The sequence below is a fragment of the Megascapheus bottae genome, chromosome 8 (assembly GCF_031878675.1).
Source record: "Megascapheus bottae isolate mThoBot1 chromosome 8, mThoBot2.hap1, whole genome shotgun sequence".
Lineage (NCBI taxonomy): Eukaryota > Metazoa > Chordata > Mammalia > Rodentia > Geomyidae > Megascapheus > Megascapheus bottae.
In genome coordinates this window covers 27,834,998-27,853,378 of record NC_143516.1, presented here as the reverse complement: position 1 = coordinate 27,853,378, position 18,381 = coordinate 27,834,998, and the positions used below count along the sequence as shown (strand labels likewise).

The 18,381-nt window shown below is 40.0% G+C and overlaps 1 protein-coding gene across 2 annotated transcripts in view; it reads left to right on the top strand.

Moving 5' to 3' along the window:
* The window catches only part of Tpd52l1 (TPD52 like 1), a 79,636-nt gene that overhangs the window by 43,639 nt on the left and 17,616 nt on the right, over positions 1-18,381 (top strand). For both annotated transcript variants that reach the window (XM_090338186.1, XM_090338185.1), the window contains exons 2-3: positions 5,910-6,025; positions 10,215-10,363. In XM_090338186.1, the coding sequence (XP_090194312.1) occupies positions 5,910-6,025; positions 10,215-10,363 (265 nt within the window). The remainder of the gene's footprint in view (positions 1-5,909; positions 6,026-10,214; positions 10,364-18,381) is intronic.

The following is an 18,381-nucleotide window of genomic DNA, read 5'->3' as shown; positions in this document are numbered from 1 at the left end:
AGAAGGGTTACATTATATTCACCAGACAGAAGGTGCATTACTTCACAAACATTGATACCCTTTCTCATGTCTTGGTCCCCTTTTCCCCCCCAACCCTTGCCCCTCATCCCGTTTTCCCCGCTTCCCTGTCCGATTTCAAATAACCAAATAAGCATATATATAATATGTCAGATAACAAGGTAAAATACTGTAACAATATGAGATAGCCAAGGGACAGCAAAAGAGATGAGAGATAACATAGTACATTAAGGACAACAATCACTCATTATATATGGCTTTTGTTTCTATATCCTGGAGGTCTTTCATTTAGTGTCATCCTATATGGCCCTATGTGTCTAGGTTTTGCTCTATTGTAAATCTCTGCTAGGAGAGCCCAAAGTTTCTACTGATTATGACAAATGAGGGAAACCATTGAGCCTATGTTCCTTTGCATCTGGCTTATTTCACTTCATTTTTTTCTAGGTCTTTCCATTTCCTTACAAATGGGGAGATGTCATTCTTTCTGACAGCAGCATAGAATTCCATTGTGTATAAATACCACATCTTGTTCATCCACTCATCAACTGAAGGACAGCTGGGTTGGTTCCGTATCTTTGCTATGGTAAATAGTGCTGCAATGAATATCGTTGTGCTAGTGGATTTAGTATGTCCTTGTTTCTGGACAATTGGGTAAATGCCAAGTAGTGGAATTGCTGGGTCATAGGGGAGCTCTATGTTTAGTCTTTTGAGGAATCACCATACTGCTTTCCATAGTGACTGAACAAATTTGCACTCCCACCAACAGTGTAGTAGTGATCTCTCCTGTCCACATCCCCTCCAACATCTGTTGTTATTAGATTTCTTGATCCTGGCCATTCTGACTGGAGTGAGGTGGAATCTTAGAGTTGTTTTGATTTGCATTTCTTTTATGGCCAGAGATGTCGAGCATTTCTTCATGTGTTTCTGGGCCATTCTTATTTCTTCTTCAGAGAAGAGTCTCTTTAAGTCTTTGGCCCATCTTTTAATGGGATGGTTGTTTCTTTGGAGATTAGTTTTGGAGTGATTCAATTTTTTGAGCTGTTGATATATTTTAGATATGAGGCCTTTGTCTGTTGAATGGTTAGTGAAGATCTTTTCTGTAGGCTTTCTAGTTGGTTTGCTAGCTATGTTTTGCAAAAGACTTTTCAAATGACAAAGTGACCATTGTGGGTTTAAAGAAAGCTGGTCTAAAGCAGTGATTGCTTTAGATTGAGCAGTGAAAGCTCAAATTGATTTGAGGCCATAGCTACTCATGGAAGTGAGAACTGGTAGAGTCTAAAATTAACTCTTCTTGACCAAAATTTTGTGATATTATATGTATATCTATTTCAGATTTTGTCCAAAGAAAAAAGACATGTAAACAAGCTCAAATAAAATAGTGGTTTGACATCAAAGAGAAAACTCATCAAAATTCAGAAATCAGTTAGGAATTAAGACAAGCAAAATGACAGGGCCAATGACAGATGGATCGTGTTCAACCAATTTTTGTTGAAGACAGGAAGGAGAGAAGGCAGATGGAAGGAATGGAGGGAGGGAGGGAATAAGGAAGGAAGGAAGGAAGGAAGGAAGAAAGGAAGAAAGGAAGGAAGGATGGATAGATCAGTCTAGGGAAGTTCTGGAGATGATTTAAGCTTACCTACACCTTTCTGCCAGAATCTGATTTAACCTTGCTCCATTATTGGTCCTTTCTGACAGTTAAAATTCCAAGAGAGGAATCCAGAGGCAGTCCTGTGTCAGTTGTTCCTTCCAGTTTCTTAAACAATAGCCAAAAAGGGTATTGCCAAATGAACTAGAGCACCATACTGGAGCAGAAAGATTCAGCACACACTAAAGAGAGATTTAGGGAAATTACTTTGTATATAACTAGGATATATATATATATATATTCTATATGTTAGTATTCTATGTTAGGATTATATATATATATATATCCTACACTAACATATAGGATATATATATATATATATTAGTGGTTATTGGTTCATCACAGAAACTTTTTGTTAGCTTCTTGAAAACACATTAATATCTTCTAACTTTTCTTTCATGTCACTTGGATTTTAAAATGGTCCCAAATAAGGAAGAAAATTATTCAATTATGAGCGTATTGGGAGCTAACATGCTTGCTGGTTATTATTTGCCAGGTACAGTGCTATTATTTTGCAAAGCTGTAACCCCTCATTATCTACCCCCATGGACAGGTTGTTATCCTTGTTTTACAGGTATGAGGCTTAAACTAATGCAGTTACAAAGTTGAAAGAGTTCAGTTAAAATTCTTCTTGAGATTGGTTTTTTCCCAAGATATTCACTCTCTTTTTCAATGTCCTTGTACTGTCTTGTAATCAGCCAATGAATCATTAATCAAAATGTTATGATAAATTTTGCAGGATAGATTTAGGTCTCTTCCATGAGTCAGTGATAAAAAGATGTTTTAGGAACATAACAACCGGACAGACATGCTGTTATGAATTGGATAATTAGTTAGGGAAAAATTAATTGGCTCTTAATGCATCCTAGGGCCAACTGAGAAAAATTTACATAGTCACTTTGTAAATGAAATGGAAAATAATGAGATTGGAAAAATAAAAAAAATTTGTACAAAACAATGTGATTTTATTTTTAATCATACACATGTGAATGTATGCTTTTAGCTCTCCATGTCTACCCATTCTGCTTTCACAGAGCCAGCCAATTGTGTATTAAGAATATTTTTAATACTACATACCAAACCTGTTCAGATTTTTTTCTCTTTGTTGTTCCCTAAACCATATAACATAAGAACTGTGTGCATAGCATCCATATTGTGAAGGACTTTATGATTTAAAAATCTAATATATCTAGAGATCCACAGGCAGAACTCTTAGGCCAATGTACATGAAGGACTTTAGCATCTGAGAACATTGGATTCTGGAACCAATCTGTCATGGGAACTTGGAGTGGACTGTGTATACTATTTTAGAAATCTAGGATGCCCAAGATACCTATCATTTTATATACCACTAAGAAAAGAAAGTACTATCACATAATTGTAAGACACTATTGGTTATAAGAGATATCTTGAACTCTGAGATGATACAGTAGTGGGTGTGTGATGCATTGTACAGGAAAATATCTGGAGTATTGTATATTATGGTGACATCAGTTACCTCTGGAGGTGGGAATATTGTCTTTTTTGTTTTGTTTTGTTTAATGATTCCTTGTATGTGCATGCAAATTTCCCACAATGCCACTGCCTCCTGCTCCTCTTGATCTCACTCTCAAAGCCTAGAGGTAGGTGGTTCCTGGTCCTGGGAGAGCAGTTTCATGTCTTTTGGTGTGTCCCACAGAAGGGTTCAAGCCTTGGCTTTAGGATATAATGGTATAAAGCACCCATTGTATTGTTCTTGCCATTTGAAACCTCTGCTAGAACTCCAAGGCAACAGGAAACATAATTCAGTAGCAGAAAAGATGAAAATTACTAACAAATTAATGAAAATTAGCAGTTGTATAATGGAGGAACATGAGAAATAATGTTTAGGTTTTCATGGTAGGTTTAGCAAATGTGCAGAAAGTTAAATTCTATCAAACTTGCTTTCCACTTTTAATTTCCATCCTTTTAAAGTTGACTTGTATTGATTTTGGGGGAATTTTGCATACTCAAAAATAATCATAAATCTTACAGTAATGAGATAAGCTCAAATATTTTCTCCATAGGGAATAGATATTTTGAAGTTTTATGTTAAAAGAATTCCTGAGGCTATTCTTAGCAGCATTATGAAGAAAATGTAATTAAGTAATAAATATTACAGTTTTCAGGCTCTCATTGGACATGCTAAGTTTTCATTTAAGCTACTTTACTGAATTCCTTCTTTTATTAAATCCGGATGATTTTGCATGCCTTTTGAAACAATACACTTTTCTCCTTTGTGTTTTTTTTAATTTCCTAGTGTGGAACAAGATTATTTTGCTATTTAAAAGAAATTTGCAATTTTTGCCTGTTTGCCAAGAATATATCATACAACCACTGTGCAAAATTACAGTTTATAAGCATTTTAATTTATAGGTGCCTGTTCTGTTTCAGTCACAGCCATTAAGCCATTACCTAGTCTGCAGGAATGCCTAATAGGATGTAGCAAGAATATGTAGACATCCATAGATGGTTTCCTTTCAAGATTAAAATAAGTACTTTACCCTACAGCTCATCATAGTTGATAACATTGTAGTTCCTATTTTTCATATATATAAGATAGGGAATTAGTGCTGTGGTTTTAGTACATTTCCAAAGTTTGTGTATTGAAGATTGATCCCAAATGAAATAATATTGAGTATGAGTGGGTTATCAGGGCTCTATAATCACAAGTAGATTAACACTACTATTGTAGAAGCACATGAGTTGTCATGAGAGTGCCTGTCTCATAAAAGATGAATTCAGCAGACATGTGGGAGCATTTGATAGGTTCCTTAAGGCCCACCTGCTCTCTAAAGTGCCTCCACTAGCGGTAAACCAAAGGGAATTATCTTTAAGACAATTCTCTGTATTTTGTTGTCCTTAAAAGAGAATAAAACGCTGTCCCTGTGTTCAAAGTACTCTGGTAGCAGGATTACAATATTTATTCACGTTATTTCTTGATGTGTATACAGGTGCTCTGATCTGGGTATGAGCCAGCAAAATTATTATTTAGCTGAGATTTCTCTTTTCTTGAGCTCTGGTTTGTATTTTGCCCTGGAAAGGAGGTTTCTGGGATGTCTGGTAGATGGAAGCGCTGTCCACTGAGTTTCTTCCACATAGCAGTTCCACATTCCTCTGATTACTCCATCCAAACTGGAGGATTTTGAAAGCCTTTGCCGTTTTACCTTGTGGTCTTAGATTGTCTGAGTCCATTCACATGGTGCAAATTCAAGTGACAAGTAAACATGCCATCCACTTGGGGTTAGGGGGTTTGAGGGGAGGAGTTTTTGTCCATTCAACACTGCATTTCAAGGCTTACCCTGAACATTGCTATGCAGTGTCTAGATGCAGTCCCTGTGAGGATACAAACTTACTCAGATTACTCACATTAAACTCTTTCGTTTCTGAATTTTTTTATTTTATGGAACTTTGGTTTTAATATAAATTTCTTCCTTCCTTCCTTCCTTCTTTCTTTCTTTCTTCCTTTCCTTCTTTCTTTCTTACTTTTTTTTGTCAGTCATGGTAGCTTGAATTCAGAGCCTGGATGCGATCCCTGAGCTCTTTTGCTCTAGGCTAGCACTCTACCACTTTATGCCACAGCTACACATCTTGTTTTCTGGTGGTTAATCAGAGATAAGGGTTTCAGTGACTTTCCTGACCCTGGCTGGCTTGGAACTTGGGTCCACTTGTCTCAGCCTCTTGAGTAGCTAGGATTACAGTTGTAAGCCATTTGTGCCCAGCTATAAATGTCTTCACAAATGTGTTTCTTCCCAGCTATAAATGTCTTTACAGATATGTTTCAATTCCTTCTTGGCTGGTTATGGAAGCTTTCTAACATTTTTTTCCTCTGTTAAATTATCCACATTGTTTATACTGTAAGACAGATGGTCTAGAAGTGGATTGTCTGACTTAAGGAAGAAATGTAAAATGTCACATTAAACTTCTGCCCTTGGGTGGGCCTGTGTCACACAGGTAAACACAAGGCATGCACATGAACATGATGAACTGGATGAAAATGGCCTTCTATTCTCTTTCTTTCCATTTTGTTTTCAGAGTATTTTACTCTTTGCTTTCTTGGAGCTCATCCCATTTGGGAAGACTTGTATTTTTTTTTTCAGGAATTTCTCCTTGGAATTTTTCCATGGGACATTTACTTATTTTATCTAATCTTCTAAACTACAAAAACAGAAATTGGCTAAATTTATGTTTTAAAAATTGATGTATGTGTTATCAACTCTGCCTAAAGGTTTGTTGGAGAGCGAGCCATTGCAAGGAAGAGATGAGGACACAGTAGCCAGCGCTGACTTTTCCAGTATGCTCTCTGAAGAGGAGAGGGAAGAGCTCAGGGCAGAATTAGTTCAGGTATGAGTAGTAATCTTTCTATTATTGCTATTTCCATCTTCAGCTCGCAATTATGTTGTCATTCATTCAATAAAATGTAATAAATGAGTACATTTCAAACTGAATTGTTTTTTTCCCAAGGTATTTTTATAATGCTAATTTTTTCATCTCTTGTTGGTAAAATGAAAGGCTGAGTTACTTAATCAACAGTAATTATTAGTGTTAATTATGTACTTCTTTTTAATTTTTGGATACTATGGGAGTAACTAAATCATTTACCAGAGAAAAGTGGGTTTTTTTAGTGAGAGAGAGAGAGGGGGAGGAAGGGAGGGAGGGAGAGAGGGAGGGAGAGAGAGGGAGAGAAAGAGAGAGAGAGAGAGAGAGAGAGAGAGAGAGAGAGAGAGAGAGAGAGAGAGAGAGAATGTGTGAGTATGTGCTAGAGTAGTACTTGTTTTAGGTCAACTTAGTGTTCTTAGAAACTTGTTTTGCTTTTAATGAAAAGTTAGCCTGACAATATGTTGGAAATGAACTTGACAACTTGGGTGGAGTGAAGGTTGGGGGAAGGGAAAGTGGAAGAAAAACCTGGGGGCGGGGGGCACTAACAATGTTCGAGAAGAAATGTACCACTACTTTACTTATGTAACTGTAACTCCTCTGAACATCACTCTGACAATAAAATTGAATTTTTAAAAGTTAGTCTGGAAGCAACTAGACGTGTACTGACTTCTGAAGATAACTATGATCAGTTACCCTGAGTCATGTTTTTATCTTTTGGAAAGAGCATTAAGCTCCAGTGCTTCCTGGCTTTTAATTTGGGGCTCCTCAGAGATGAAGTTCCACACGTTGTCATGTTTAGCATCATGACTTCCGAAGAATCTGACATAGCTGTTTGCCCCAGGGCCAATGAAGATCCAAGCTAGTATATCTTTGCAGTTCTTCCTCCTCACATTTCTATTTATTCTCTCTCCTCCCAAGGCTACTCTGCTTCGTGTTCTTTTCCTAAATCTGCCTTCTCTACTCCTTTATAAGCAATTGTGCACTGATACACATGCATGCACACATGCACTGAATCAGGTCTTTAACCAATATCACAGATGCCTTCAGATTTTATCTCCAGTACTAGGATCTCATTACAACAGGATACACCCAGATTCATCTTAGAAATCTCACCACTGGCCTGATGAAGTACTGAGGTATTCTTGAGAAAATTCAGTTCCTGTGTGTCAAATCTCATAGACATTCTGGCTGGGCCCTTGGTTAAAGGTGACTCGTCTCTGTAGCAGAGATGCCACTTGAGTACAAACTTTCTCTAGAGGCCGATCGATTGTCTGCCTGCCTTTGTTTCAGGTACTCGGGTGTGGTAAGATTTTTGTATATGAGGATTTCTTATCTCTTGATTGCTTTGCCAAAAAGAGGTCTTGGATGTGCCAGCTGTGTAGTTTCTGCTTTACTCCACTCCTGTTCTTAGTTCCCTCATATTCTTCCATTGCCCTCTAGCTGTAACTGTGTATTCGTCTTTCCCCAACTGTACCCTTTGGGAGAACCTGGACCACTTTAATGTTAATATCTTTATGATTAGGTCCTCAGGGCAATGTCCTATCTCAGATTGACCCATATGGCCTACTCATGTTTGTATGGCCACAAGAAGACTTTTCTTGCTGGTGGGAAAGCTCACAAAGCACAATAAATAGTGTCAGAAACATTGTCTTGAGTGAATTCAGCCTTTCAACCCAATTTGATCTTCAGTTCTCTGTGGTCATGCTTATTTCCACATGCTTATTTAGTTTATTTTGTAGCTTAAATACATATTTATTTAGACCTATAAATAACAGAAGTAAAATATGCATTTTTTAAAATAAATCTTATCAGTGAATCAGAAAGTACTGTTCTCTTTCAACTATTTGTTCTATTTTATTACCAGCTGCTTTTCTGATTTTTAAACAACTAATTTTTCTAATGCTTAAAATAAACTTGATCAATAATTTTGCATGACTTTCATTCCTCATCCACTTTCATTTCCCTAAGCTGTGTTCTCCATTGTGTCTTAGTTTTTAGAAAAGATGAAGCATTGACATTAAAAATGTCAGATGTGATTATATAACAATCTACTGCTGTCATTGCCCCCTAGATAAAGTGACTCAAGAAAAATAGATATTAATAGGAGTAGGAAAAATACCAGACAGCATTATCAAATAGGCAAATCCTGTTTTCATGCTTCTTCTGTTTCTCTTTTGGTTTTTTCCTCTTTATTTAGTGAGGTTCCCTAAGAATACATAGCGGTCTCAAGCTGCTGTCTCTTAGACTTGCAAAGTGGCTTAGCTTCCGGACCTTTCTCTCTTAGCGCTTTTCTGAAGACTTTTTGTTCTTTCTGGACTGACAGAGTAAACGGCTCACTTTTATGTTCATAACTCATAACTTTTATCGGTATGCCCTATCCAAAGAGACCTGAACTTTATTTTAGTTTGTGGTGACTTTATTTCAGTTTGTGTGACTCCTACCAAAAGACAGGAACAACCAGAAGAAGCAAGCTTCAGAGCAGTACTTTTAATAAACTAAATACTAAACATCATACTGGTGTTCAGTTTATCACAGCATTTCTTCTGGGTTCTAGTTTCAAATTTCACGTAGTCTCATAGATAAAATAAAATCCTAAATTGTCTGTTTTTATCCAAGTTATAATTACTATCTAATCATTATCTAACTGGGTAATTAATTAGACTAATTTAATGATTCGTTTATTATTTAATCAAAAAATTTAATGATTATTATCTAAAAATGTAATGATTATTGTCTAATAATATGCTTTTTTTGCATTTGTATCAGAGTAAGTTTATTTAACATAAAATTAGCCATTTCAAAATGAACAAACATGCAGCATTTTATCACCACAACCTCAGTATGGTTCTAGAACATAGATTTTTGTCTCCCTTAAAGGAAAGCACTCACACTCAGCACCTGCTTTCTAACCCAACTGCAGTCTCAGACATCTACCAGTCTGTACTTTGTCTTTGCTGAGTTACCTGTCATTAAGATAAATGGAGTCATACAATAGATGAAGTTTTTCTCTGGGTTATTTCACTTAATCTAATGCTTTTTAGGCTTTATCTATATTATAGCATTGGCAGTTCTTTTTATGGCTGAATAATATTCTATTGACTATACTATGCTTATTTGTTCGTCATTATGAACACTAAAGTGCAGAGAAGGTGGGCACACATTCACACCTGTAATCCTAACTACTCTAGAGGCTGAGATCTAGAGGACTGAGATTGAAAACCAGTCTAAACAGAAAAGCTCATTATACCACCATCTTCAAAAATAACCAGCAAAAAGCAAAGCTAGAGGTATAGCTTAAGTGATGGTGTACCAGTCCACCAAGTGCAAGGCCCTGAGTTCAAACCCCAGTATTGCCAAAAGAAAAGCTAAATCAAGTCTAGTGAAAGAATATTAGCAGCTGCATGCTAAGGGTAGAAGTCAGGGAGAAGAAGAGAGAAAGAGATCATGAAGAGCATTTCAGGAGGTGATATCTATGTTTATCACCTTGATTATGATGATGGCTTCACAGGTAGATAAATATGTCAAAATTTAACAATTCATATATTCCAGATATATGTGGTCTGTTGTATGTCAATGAAATCATTCAAGAAAAAATCATCCAAGGGGCCAGGAGTTTGGCCTACTGGTAGAGTGCTTGCCTAGCATGCACAAAGACCCACGTTTGATTCCTTAGTATCACATACATAGAAAAAGCCAGAAGTGATGCTGTGGCTCAAGTGGCAGACCACTAGCCTTGAGAAAGCCCAAGGACAGTGCTTAGGCCCTGAGTTCAAGCCCAGGACTGGCCAAAACAAAAGTCATCCAAATCATTTCCTTAGATGTAATTTGAATTTTGTTTTGTTTTAGAGACAGAGATTCCCTGTGTAGCTCAGATGAGGTGGGAGCTTTGATCTTTCTACCGTGACTACCTGAGTATGCAGGCATGAACTGCTACACCCAGAACAATCCATTGGAATGCTTTTTACTAAGAGCAAGGATTATTTTAATAACAACAAGAACTAAAACTTCTATTTCTAGCTTCAGCTGTTTGGTTACTATATGTACAGAAGAAACTTTTGGTGATACCAGAGCTAAGACTCTGCAGACCCAATGCATAGACTCTTCATCTGGTCTGACATTTTGCCTTACTTTTTGTTTTTTCTCCTACCTGTAGTTAGAAGACGAAATTACGACATTACGACAAGTATTGTCAGCAAAAGAAAGACATTTGGTTGAGATCAAACAAAAGCTTGGCATGAATTTGATGAATGAATTAAAGCAGAACTTCAGCAAAAGCTGGCATGACATGCAAACCACTACTGCGTAAGTATAATAACAGCAATGCTAAAACTTTGGGTAACTTCTAGCACTTCACCCCTAGTTTTTTGTATGTTCTTGCTTATAAGGTTGATTTGTTCCTTGGAATGAGGAAAATAATATTTTCTCTAGAAACGAAGTAGAGTTGTGAACTGTCATTAAAAATATTGCAAATACAGCCAAAAAAAACCCCTTCATACAATAAAACTTCAGTGGCTTAAATTAATTCCATTCAGACTACTTCTATGGAGTTTTGTATCTTATATTTTTTTTCTTTTCTGATAATGTAAATATTTTCCTGTCAAGTATTCTTGTGCCAATAGGAAGAAAGTTCTCACATATATGAGTGATTTTGTTTGTTTGCTTGTTTGTTGAGGGCTACAGTCCAATGAGGAAACTTGGAGATTTTTCCTATTCCTGGCTTGTAATGTTAGCCCAAATTCCATCATCAGATTATGCATTTTCTTCCCTATTTCCACTCATTAAAGTGTAAAGATATTATGTTTTTAATGCCTTTATGAGAAACAATTTTTCTCTCTGAAGTACTTTTTACCTCCGCAGAGATACCTAAGAGTAGAAACAGATACCACAGATTTGACAGGAGATAACCACAATTTTTCAGGAGGCCAAATTTGCCTGCTAAATCCTAAGAACTAACATCTAAGGCTTTTGTATTAGGAGCTTGAAGTCTCTGCAGGGTGGGTGCTTTGATTTCCATGTGAATGGAATGTTTTCCTGACCTTGCCTTCCCTGTGTACCCAAAGAATTCCATGGACAGTGTTTGGGCACAACCTAGAGTAAAATGGGAATATAGCTAGGGAGCCTTTAAGTTTATCTCTGAGGGCTAAACAACTTTCCCCAGCCTTTTAATAACAATCCATGTGCACCTCATGTTATGAATCTTCCTGAAAAGGACAGCTGATTATTAAGCCATAGTTTCAATAAGCTTATTTGTCTTTGGCTTGGGTCTTTCCACATTTGCACTTTTGTGGCTAATACCAATGAGTGGCTCCGGTAATATGAGGCTGAACTACATCCAGTTCCCTAGGTCTGGTTGCTTTTGCATTTAATTCAGGTCTCTAGGCTTCATGTTAAACTGATTTGAATTTCCCTCCGGATATAAAATGGCAGAATCTTTCCACTTGGCCTCCCTAGTCACAGCAGGGATAAGACCTTCAAAGGGGGACAGGGATGCTGTGTTTCTGAAGGGAACAGAAAATATCTGCACAGGACTGTGCCCACTGTGTTAGGTCTTAAGGAATCAGGGAGAGGCAAGAAGCATATTCATCTTAGAACCTCAGCTGAGCAAAAGGCAAGTTCCCAATGATTTCTGGCTTCTTCACACTGGGTAAAACAGCCTCTAATTCCACCTCTTGGGCGGAGGAAAAACCCGTAACCCAAGATTGAGTTTTCCCATTAATGGTCAAAGCAGCCTTTCCATTAGAGGATACATCTGTAAATACCAAAGCAGCAGAAGATAAAGGCGAGGCCTGTACTATGGAAGGAAATAGAAACGTATGACACGCAGCAAATTGGAGAAGTTTGTTAGACGGGTAGTGATGCAAAATTTTCCCCGTATAATTGGCCCAAGCAATGGCCCAAGAATCGCAATGGGCGAATAGCCAATCTTGTTGTTGTAGATTATATGGGACACAGATAAAATGAGGTTCCTGACCTAAATATTTACGGGAATCCACTCGGCACATATGTATCAGATTAGCTACCAATTCGTAGTAGGGGGTCAGCACTTTGCCGGGTGTTGATGGTAGATAAAGCCATAAAAGTGGGCCATCCTGCCACAATACAGCAGTTGGGGAGTGAGAAGTAGCTAAAATATAAACTCCCCATGGTTTAGAATAGTCACAATAGGTCACTTGTTGCTGGGAAATTGCCTTTTCTACAATTTGGATGGCCCTCCTGGCGTCAGGATTTAATTCACGCAAGGATGTAGGGTTGGTATCTCCTTTTAAGAGATCAAAAAGGGGTTTTAACTCTCCTGTGGAGAGCTTTAGATAAGGCCAAAGCCAATTTATATCTCCTAAGAATTGCTGAAAATCATGAAGAGTTCTTAAGTGGGAAGTTTTTAATTGTATTTTTTGGCTTTTAAAATAGTGTGGGCCTAATATATGGCCTAGATATGTAAAAGGGGGGTGTTCCTGAACCTTTTCAGCTGCTATTATAAGGCCAAAGAGGCTCAGATCTTGCTTTAGTTGTCCAAAGGCTTGTCGTACGACGATAGGGTCAGAACAAGCCAACAAGATGTCATCCATATAATGAACAATATAAACAGAAGAAAATTTTTCACGAGTGGAAGAAATGGCTCTAGCTACAAAACTTTGACATAAAGTTGGGCTATTTGCCATGCCCTGTGGGAGCACAAGCCAGTGATATCGCTTCATGGGTTCTTTAAAATTAACAGAGGGGACGCTGAAGGCAAAGCGCTTACAGTCTTGAGGCGCCAGGGGTATAGTATAGAAACAATCCTTCAAATCTATAATAATCTTATAAGTATCCTTTGGGATTGCCATGGGTGAAGGCAAGCCAGGCTGTAGGGCCCCCATCAGTTCCATTGTCGCGTTAACCTTTCTCAAATCCTGTAACAGCCTCCATTTACCTGACTTTTTCTTTATAACAAAAATTGGAGAATTCCATGGAGAGTTAGAAGGGGCCACATGTCCCAAGTCCAGCTGTTCCTGTACCAGCTGCTGAGCTGCAATGATCTTTTCTAGAGAAAGAGGCCACTGTTCAACCCATACCGGTTGTTCAGAGAGCCAATTTATGGGATCAGCATGAGGGGGAGGGCAAACGACAGCTCCCGTCAAGGGATACCCCAATCCTTGTCTCGTAGGGTGAGACTGGGGTTGGAGTGGCTCTAGCTCCCCCTGTGCTGCTCGGCCTAGTCCCCTAAAGGGGAGGAGGCCTTGATCAAGTAACTGCTTAGTGACCGCAGCACTAGGACTAAACATATACACTCCCATTTTTTCCATGATATCACGACCCCATAAATTAATTGGCAGATGATCCAAGACAAATGGCTGAAAATGACCAGAGTGCCCTTCCTCATCTCTCCAAACAAGGATCGCACTGCTCTGCTGTGGGTCAGTTGCTTGCCCAACCCCCTGTAGGGAAGTCATAGAGGTTGTCAGGGGCCATTGGGCTGGCCAATGTTTTTTAGATATCACAGACACATCTGCTCCAGTGTCTAATATTCCTTTAAAGGGCTTTTCTTGTATAAATATAGTCATCTCAGGCCTCTCTTGTTTTATGCTTTGTACCCAATAGATATCAGAAGATCTAAATCCTCTCTGTCCACATGGGGAATTAGCAGTCTCCCCGGGAGGTAAAGGCACAAGTATTAATTGTGCTAATTTTTGACCGGCTGGGATCGATACCACGTGTTTCGGGGCAGAGGCCATAACTTTGATTTCTCCAGTAAAATCCTGGTCAATTTTGCCAGGTGTAATCTGTATCCCTTTAAGGGCTGAGCTACTTCGCCCTAACAGCAATCCAGCCACTCCCGGGGGAAGGGGGCCAAAGACCCCCGTGGGGAGAGCTTGTGTCCCCATCTCTGGGGTCAATACTGAGCAGGTGGAGGAACAGAGGTCCAATCCTGCACTTCCTGGGGTGGCACGGAGGAGGCCGGAGACTGATCTTGGGGGGTTGTTAGAAGATGCACTTGTGGCCGAGAAGAGGGAGGGACTGCCCCATGGTTTTGCGGGGCCAGGGGCTGGCCCCTTCTCCAGTTTCCCAAATACGGGCGGCCATTGCGATTTGTTGCTGACTTGCAATCTTTAGCCCAGTGCTTCCCTTTACCACAGCGTGGACATGTGCCAGGTGATTTTTCTCTCTTTTGCCTGGCCTGGCGTGGGCATTGTGTCATCCAATGTCCTATTTGTCCACAAGAAAAGCAACGCCCTGGGGGTCTAGCATCCCGAGAATGCCACTGACCTCTATATTTTAGAGACTCACTAACAGTCTTTCCTTGAGGAGCGGCGGCTAAAGTAAGGCCTTGTACATGGGAGGGTCCAATATCAGCACACAGTGAAATAAAGTCAGTGATTCCTCCCTTATTCCTATGGGGTCTGATAGCCGCCTGACAGGCGGCGTTGGCATTTTCATAGGCTATGTGTCTAACTATACTCTCCCTTGCATTCTCATCTTGTACTAGGCAGTCTGCAGTCTCCATTAATCGAGACAAAAATTCTAGATAAGGTTCATTCGGTCCCTGTTTAACTTCTACTAGATTTTTTGTACGATTGGAATTGCGTAACTTTTTCCAAGCCTCTCTCGCCGCAGCATTTATTTGTAAATAGGCCTCCTTTGCATAACCCAATTGATCTTCGGTGTTTTTATAGGTTCCCTCTCCTAACAACTGATCAACAGTGTAAGGCAGGTTCTTAGACCTATTTGTTTCAATTTTAGCCCGACACTGTGCAGTGAACTCTGTCTCCCATAATAAGTACTCTCCTGCACTAAGGCATGCTCTGGCAAGCCGCTTCCAGTCATTTGGGCATGCAATACCAGCACACGCGGCCTCCAATATTACTTGAGTAAAAGGGGCAGTTGGCCCATATTGGGAGCAGGCATTTTTTAAATCCTGTAATAGTTTAACAGGAACAGGTTGATGGTATACTTGTTCATCATGATCAACTAAACTAGGGAAGCATCGAGGCCCTGAAATACCTTCCCTCTCTCTAGCAGCCTGAGTCAGGTTTAATTGCGATGCACTGTGCCTGGTTGTAGTGCCTGTTAAAAGGGACTTGTTGCTAGGGCCTTTAGGCTTGCCTAAAGGTTGAGAAAGGGATTGAGGCCGTAAGGCTGCAGCCGGAGGCGGTGGGTGTGAGGGGTAAGGTTTAGAATCAGACACCATAGTGGCCTGAGGGTCATATTTCTTTCCTACTTCTGGGGGGGCTCTCTGCTCTGTCCCCATTTTCGATAGAAGATGTAGCATTTCTTCTAACTTCTTCTCTATCGTAGCCACCCGGCCCTCCAATGACTCATCATAACTTTCCTCCTTGGTTATTCAGACCTGAATTCTGATACTCAATATCTACTGGTTGTTGTTCCCTTTGCAAGATCTCACTTAGACTCTCTTCGGCTGCGGCATATGGCTCAGCCTCATGTTCTTCAGAAGGGTCCTTTAACTCATAAAGTTCCCTTAATTCAAGATTAAGTTCAGCATCTTCATGTAGAGGATCTATGTATTTACTTACTAAATTCCATACAGTAGTAGCCTCTACTGGGGTCTTTTCGGGGCCATATACATCATAATAATCTTGAATTCTTTTTCCTATCCGCTGCCAGGCTTTTTGGAATTCCTCCTCTATAGACCTCGGGCATGCCTCCTTGAGAAACTGTAGGAAGCTCTGAAGCACCCCCTCTTCCACCCACGTTCCGTGGGCTTCAAATAGGCCTGTTAAGATCGGTAGAAATAACCCATGACTATTAGCTTGACCCATAATTTTTACTCCTGACTATACTCTCTTAATAGTCCTACGATGTGTTACTCACCACAGGGAGGGGTCCTTCACCTTCGTCCCAGATTTTCAGGGTCCCTGTTCGGGCGCCAGATGCCGGGGCCAACCGGCAGCAAACCAGGGTTCGCAGATTGGGGTTCCTGAAATAGGGGACAAGGACTAGGAAGAAAAAGAAGAGAGACAGACACACCGGGTCCGGGATGTCCGCAGTCCAGGCAAAGACTGCCGAGACTGCCGCGTTTATTTTCCACTCCCCCTTCTTCCCTCCTCCTCTCCCAGGGAACCTCCAGGTGTTACATTCATATGGTAATTCTCAGGTCATTTACATAGAATAGGGCCAGAAAGCAATAAGACAATATAGCCATCATCTGATGCAAGTCAAGGTACAGTTTGATTCCACTCTGGCTCCCAACAACTGGGAAGGATATAGAGTTTGTCTTTTTACATGTTTGAAAAACAAATTGTAGTGTAGCCAGGGAGACTATTTCCGGTAAAGCTTCTGGATGGGTGAATACAACAGATTTAGTCCCTGTGCTGATAAACCTTATGCTCTGGCCAAGAAGACAGTTTGTTTTGTTTGCAAGTTAAATGATAACTGTAAAAAGGATGTGAAAGAAAATACAGTATATTAGGGGAATGTGAAAGAGGAAATGGAGTTGTGCCTGGTCCTAGGGGAGGTTTCTTATATAAGCAGAGCTCTGAAGGAGTCAGAATATAGTCAGGACCAGAGGGCAAGTGGAAGTTTCTGAGGGTGACAACCCAGTGACGGGCCAGGCAGGGGAGAAGTCTCCTTCCCTTAAGGAAGGCATCAGTGATGTTAAGACAGGAAGACAATGCAGAGGCTCTGAATAGGTTCTGGGGCCTCCTATTCTTTATACACAGGGACCAGAAAGAGGTCCCACCCAGCCATTTATTCAAAAACATTCAAGAGTGCCTATTATTGGGCATTATTGTATTGGGGATAAATCTAGTCCCTATGGATAATAGGATTTAACTAAGTGGACAAGATTCCTACATGATTCCCTATTAAAAGAGGAAAGAGCTGAGTGTGATGTCTCAGGCCTGTAATCCTAGCTACTCAGGAGGCTGAGATCTGAGGAGCTCCGTTCAAAGTCTGCCTGGGCACTAAAGAATATGAGACTCTTATCTCCAGTTAATCACTAGAAAACAGGAAGTAGGGCTGTAGCCTTGAGCTGAAGAGCTCAGGGACAGCGCCCAGGCCCAGAGTTCAAGCCCCACAACCCACCAAAAAAAAAAAAAAAAAAAAAAGAAAAGAACAGAAAAGTGGAAAGAGGAAAGAGCAGGAAACAAATGCAATTGGGACAGCAGGATATTCTTGCAAGTTCTGTAGTGTCAACAGCATAGGGTGATGTGCTAGAGAGTGATATGGTAGAGTGTCGAAGCTCCTGAGATCCAGCCCCCAGGCATGGCAATTTTGTCCTGGGTGGTTAAGCTAAGGCTTCAGTGGTAAGAAAGGATGATCTAGGGAATACCTAGAAGGATGAAATAATGGAGTTGAGGGAAACTTAATTCTGGGGCAATTCTGTCACGTTCTGATCTTTATGATTCAGAATTGTGTCATGCCAAGTGTAAAGAAATGAACTGAGTGCCTTTGTTTTTGTCACTGAGGAACATAAAGAGCTTTCGGAAGCTTGTGTCATCCATGTCTCTCCATGAGACTAAGCCTTTCTGAGAGTGAGCACAACCTCCATTTTCTACATGTGCTTTTGTCTTTCTTACTTATCATGTAAACCCTGAAGTATTTTCTGCAATGTAGTGGATGGACACTGTTCTTCATAAGTACAGATGCCCAATTTCCTAGGAGGTACATTCTAATAAATCAATAAGGTAAAAGAAATGAGTGAGCTAAGAGAGCCAACTGAGAAAAAGTTGCTCAAAAAGCCTGCGGTGAAAACTAGCTTATGAAATCCCTGTGTGGAGAATTAGTCAAGGGAAGGAGGTCTCAGCCTCTGGAGTTCCTTAGTGAGAATTGTATTCCAAGGGCTTTGGATGACATTGGAAGTGATCATTCTGACTGACCTGTCAAAGTAACACTATGGTTCCTTTGTGTAATGCGCTGTGGAGGGGTATGAGCAGAAACTGGAAAATTTCTCAGGAGATAACTGTTCTGTTTCAGGTGAGTGATGGTGTGAGGGAGAGTCATGAACAGAGAGGGTAGAATTTGGAGGTCAGTCTCCCAGAACATCCCAGTGCTTCTTAAGGTGGATGATGAGGCAAGCAGAGAAATCAGATGTGACTCTAAAGCCTTTGTGTGGCCTACTTGGTGACTGCTGGTGATGTTTATAGTGTTGAGAGCATCGATCTGTGGCTAAGCCCCTGAGATGCACACTTGATTGCTTGGATTGAAGTTGAGGTGTCGCTGCATCCTTGAACCGACACTGTATCTATTCCCATGTGATCCTAGTGAGGACTCAGTGAACTGCTTTTTCCTTGTAGGGAAGAATCAATCCCCTTCCTTGAGAAGGGCTATCAATCACATAAATTTCCTGGATACAAAGGAAAAAGGAGAATCTTAAATCATATCTA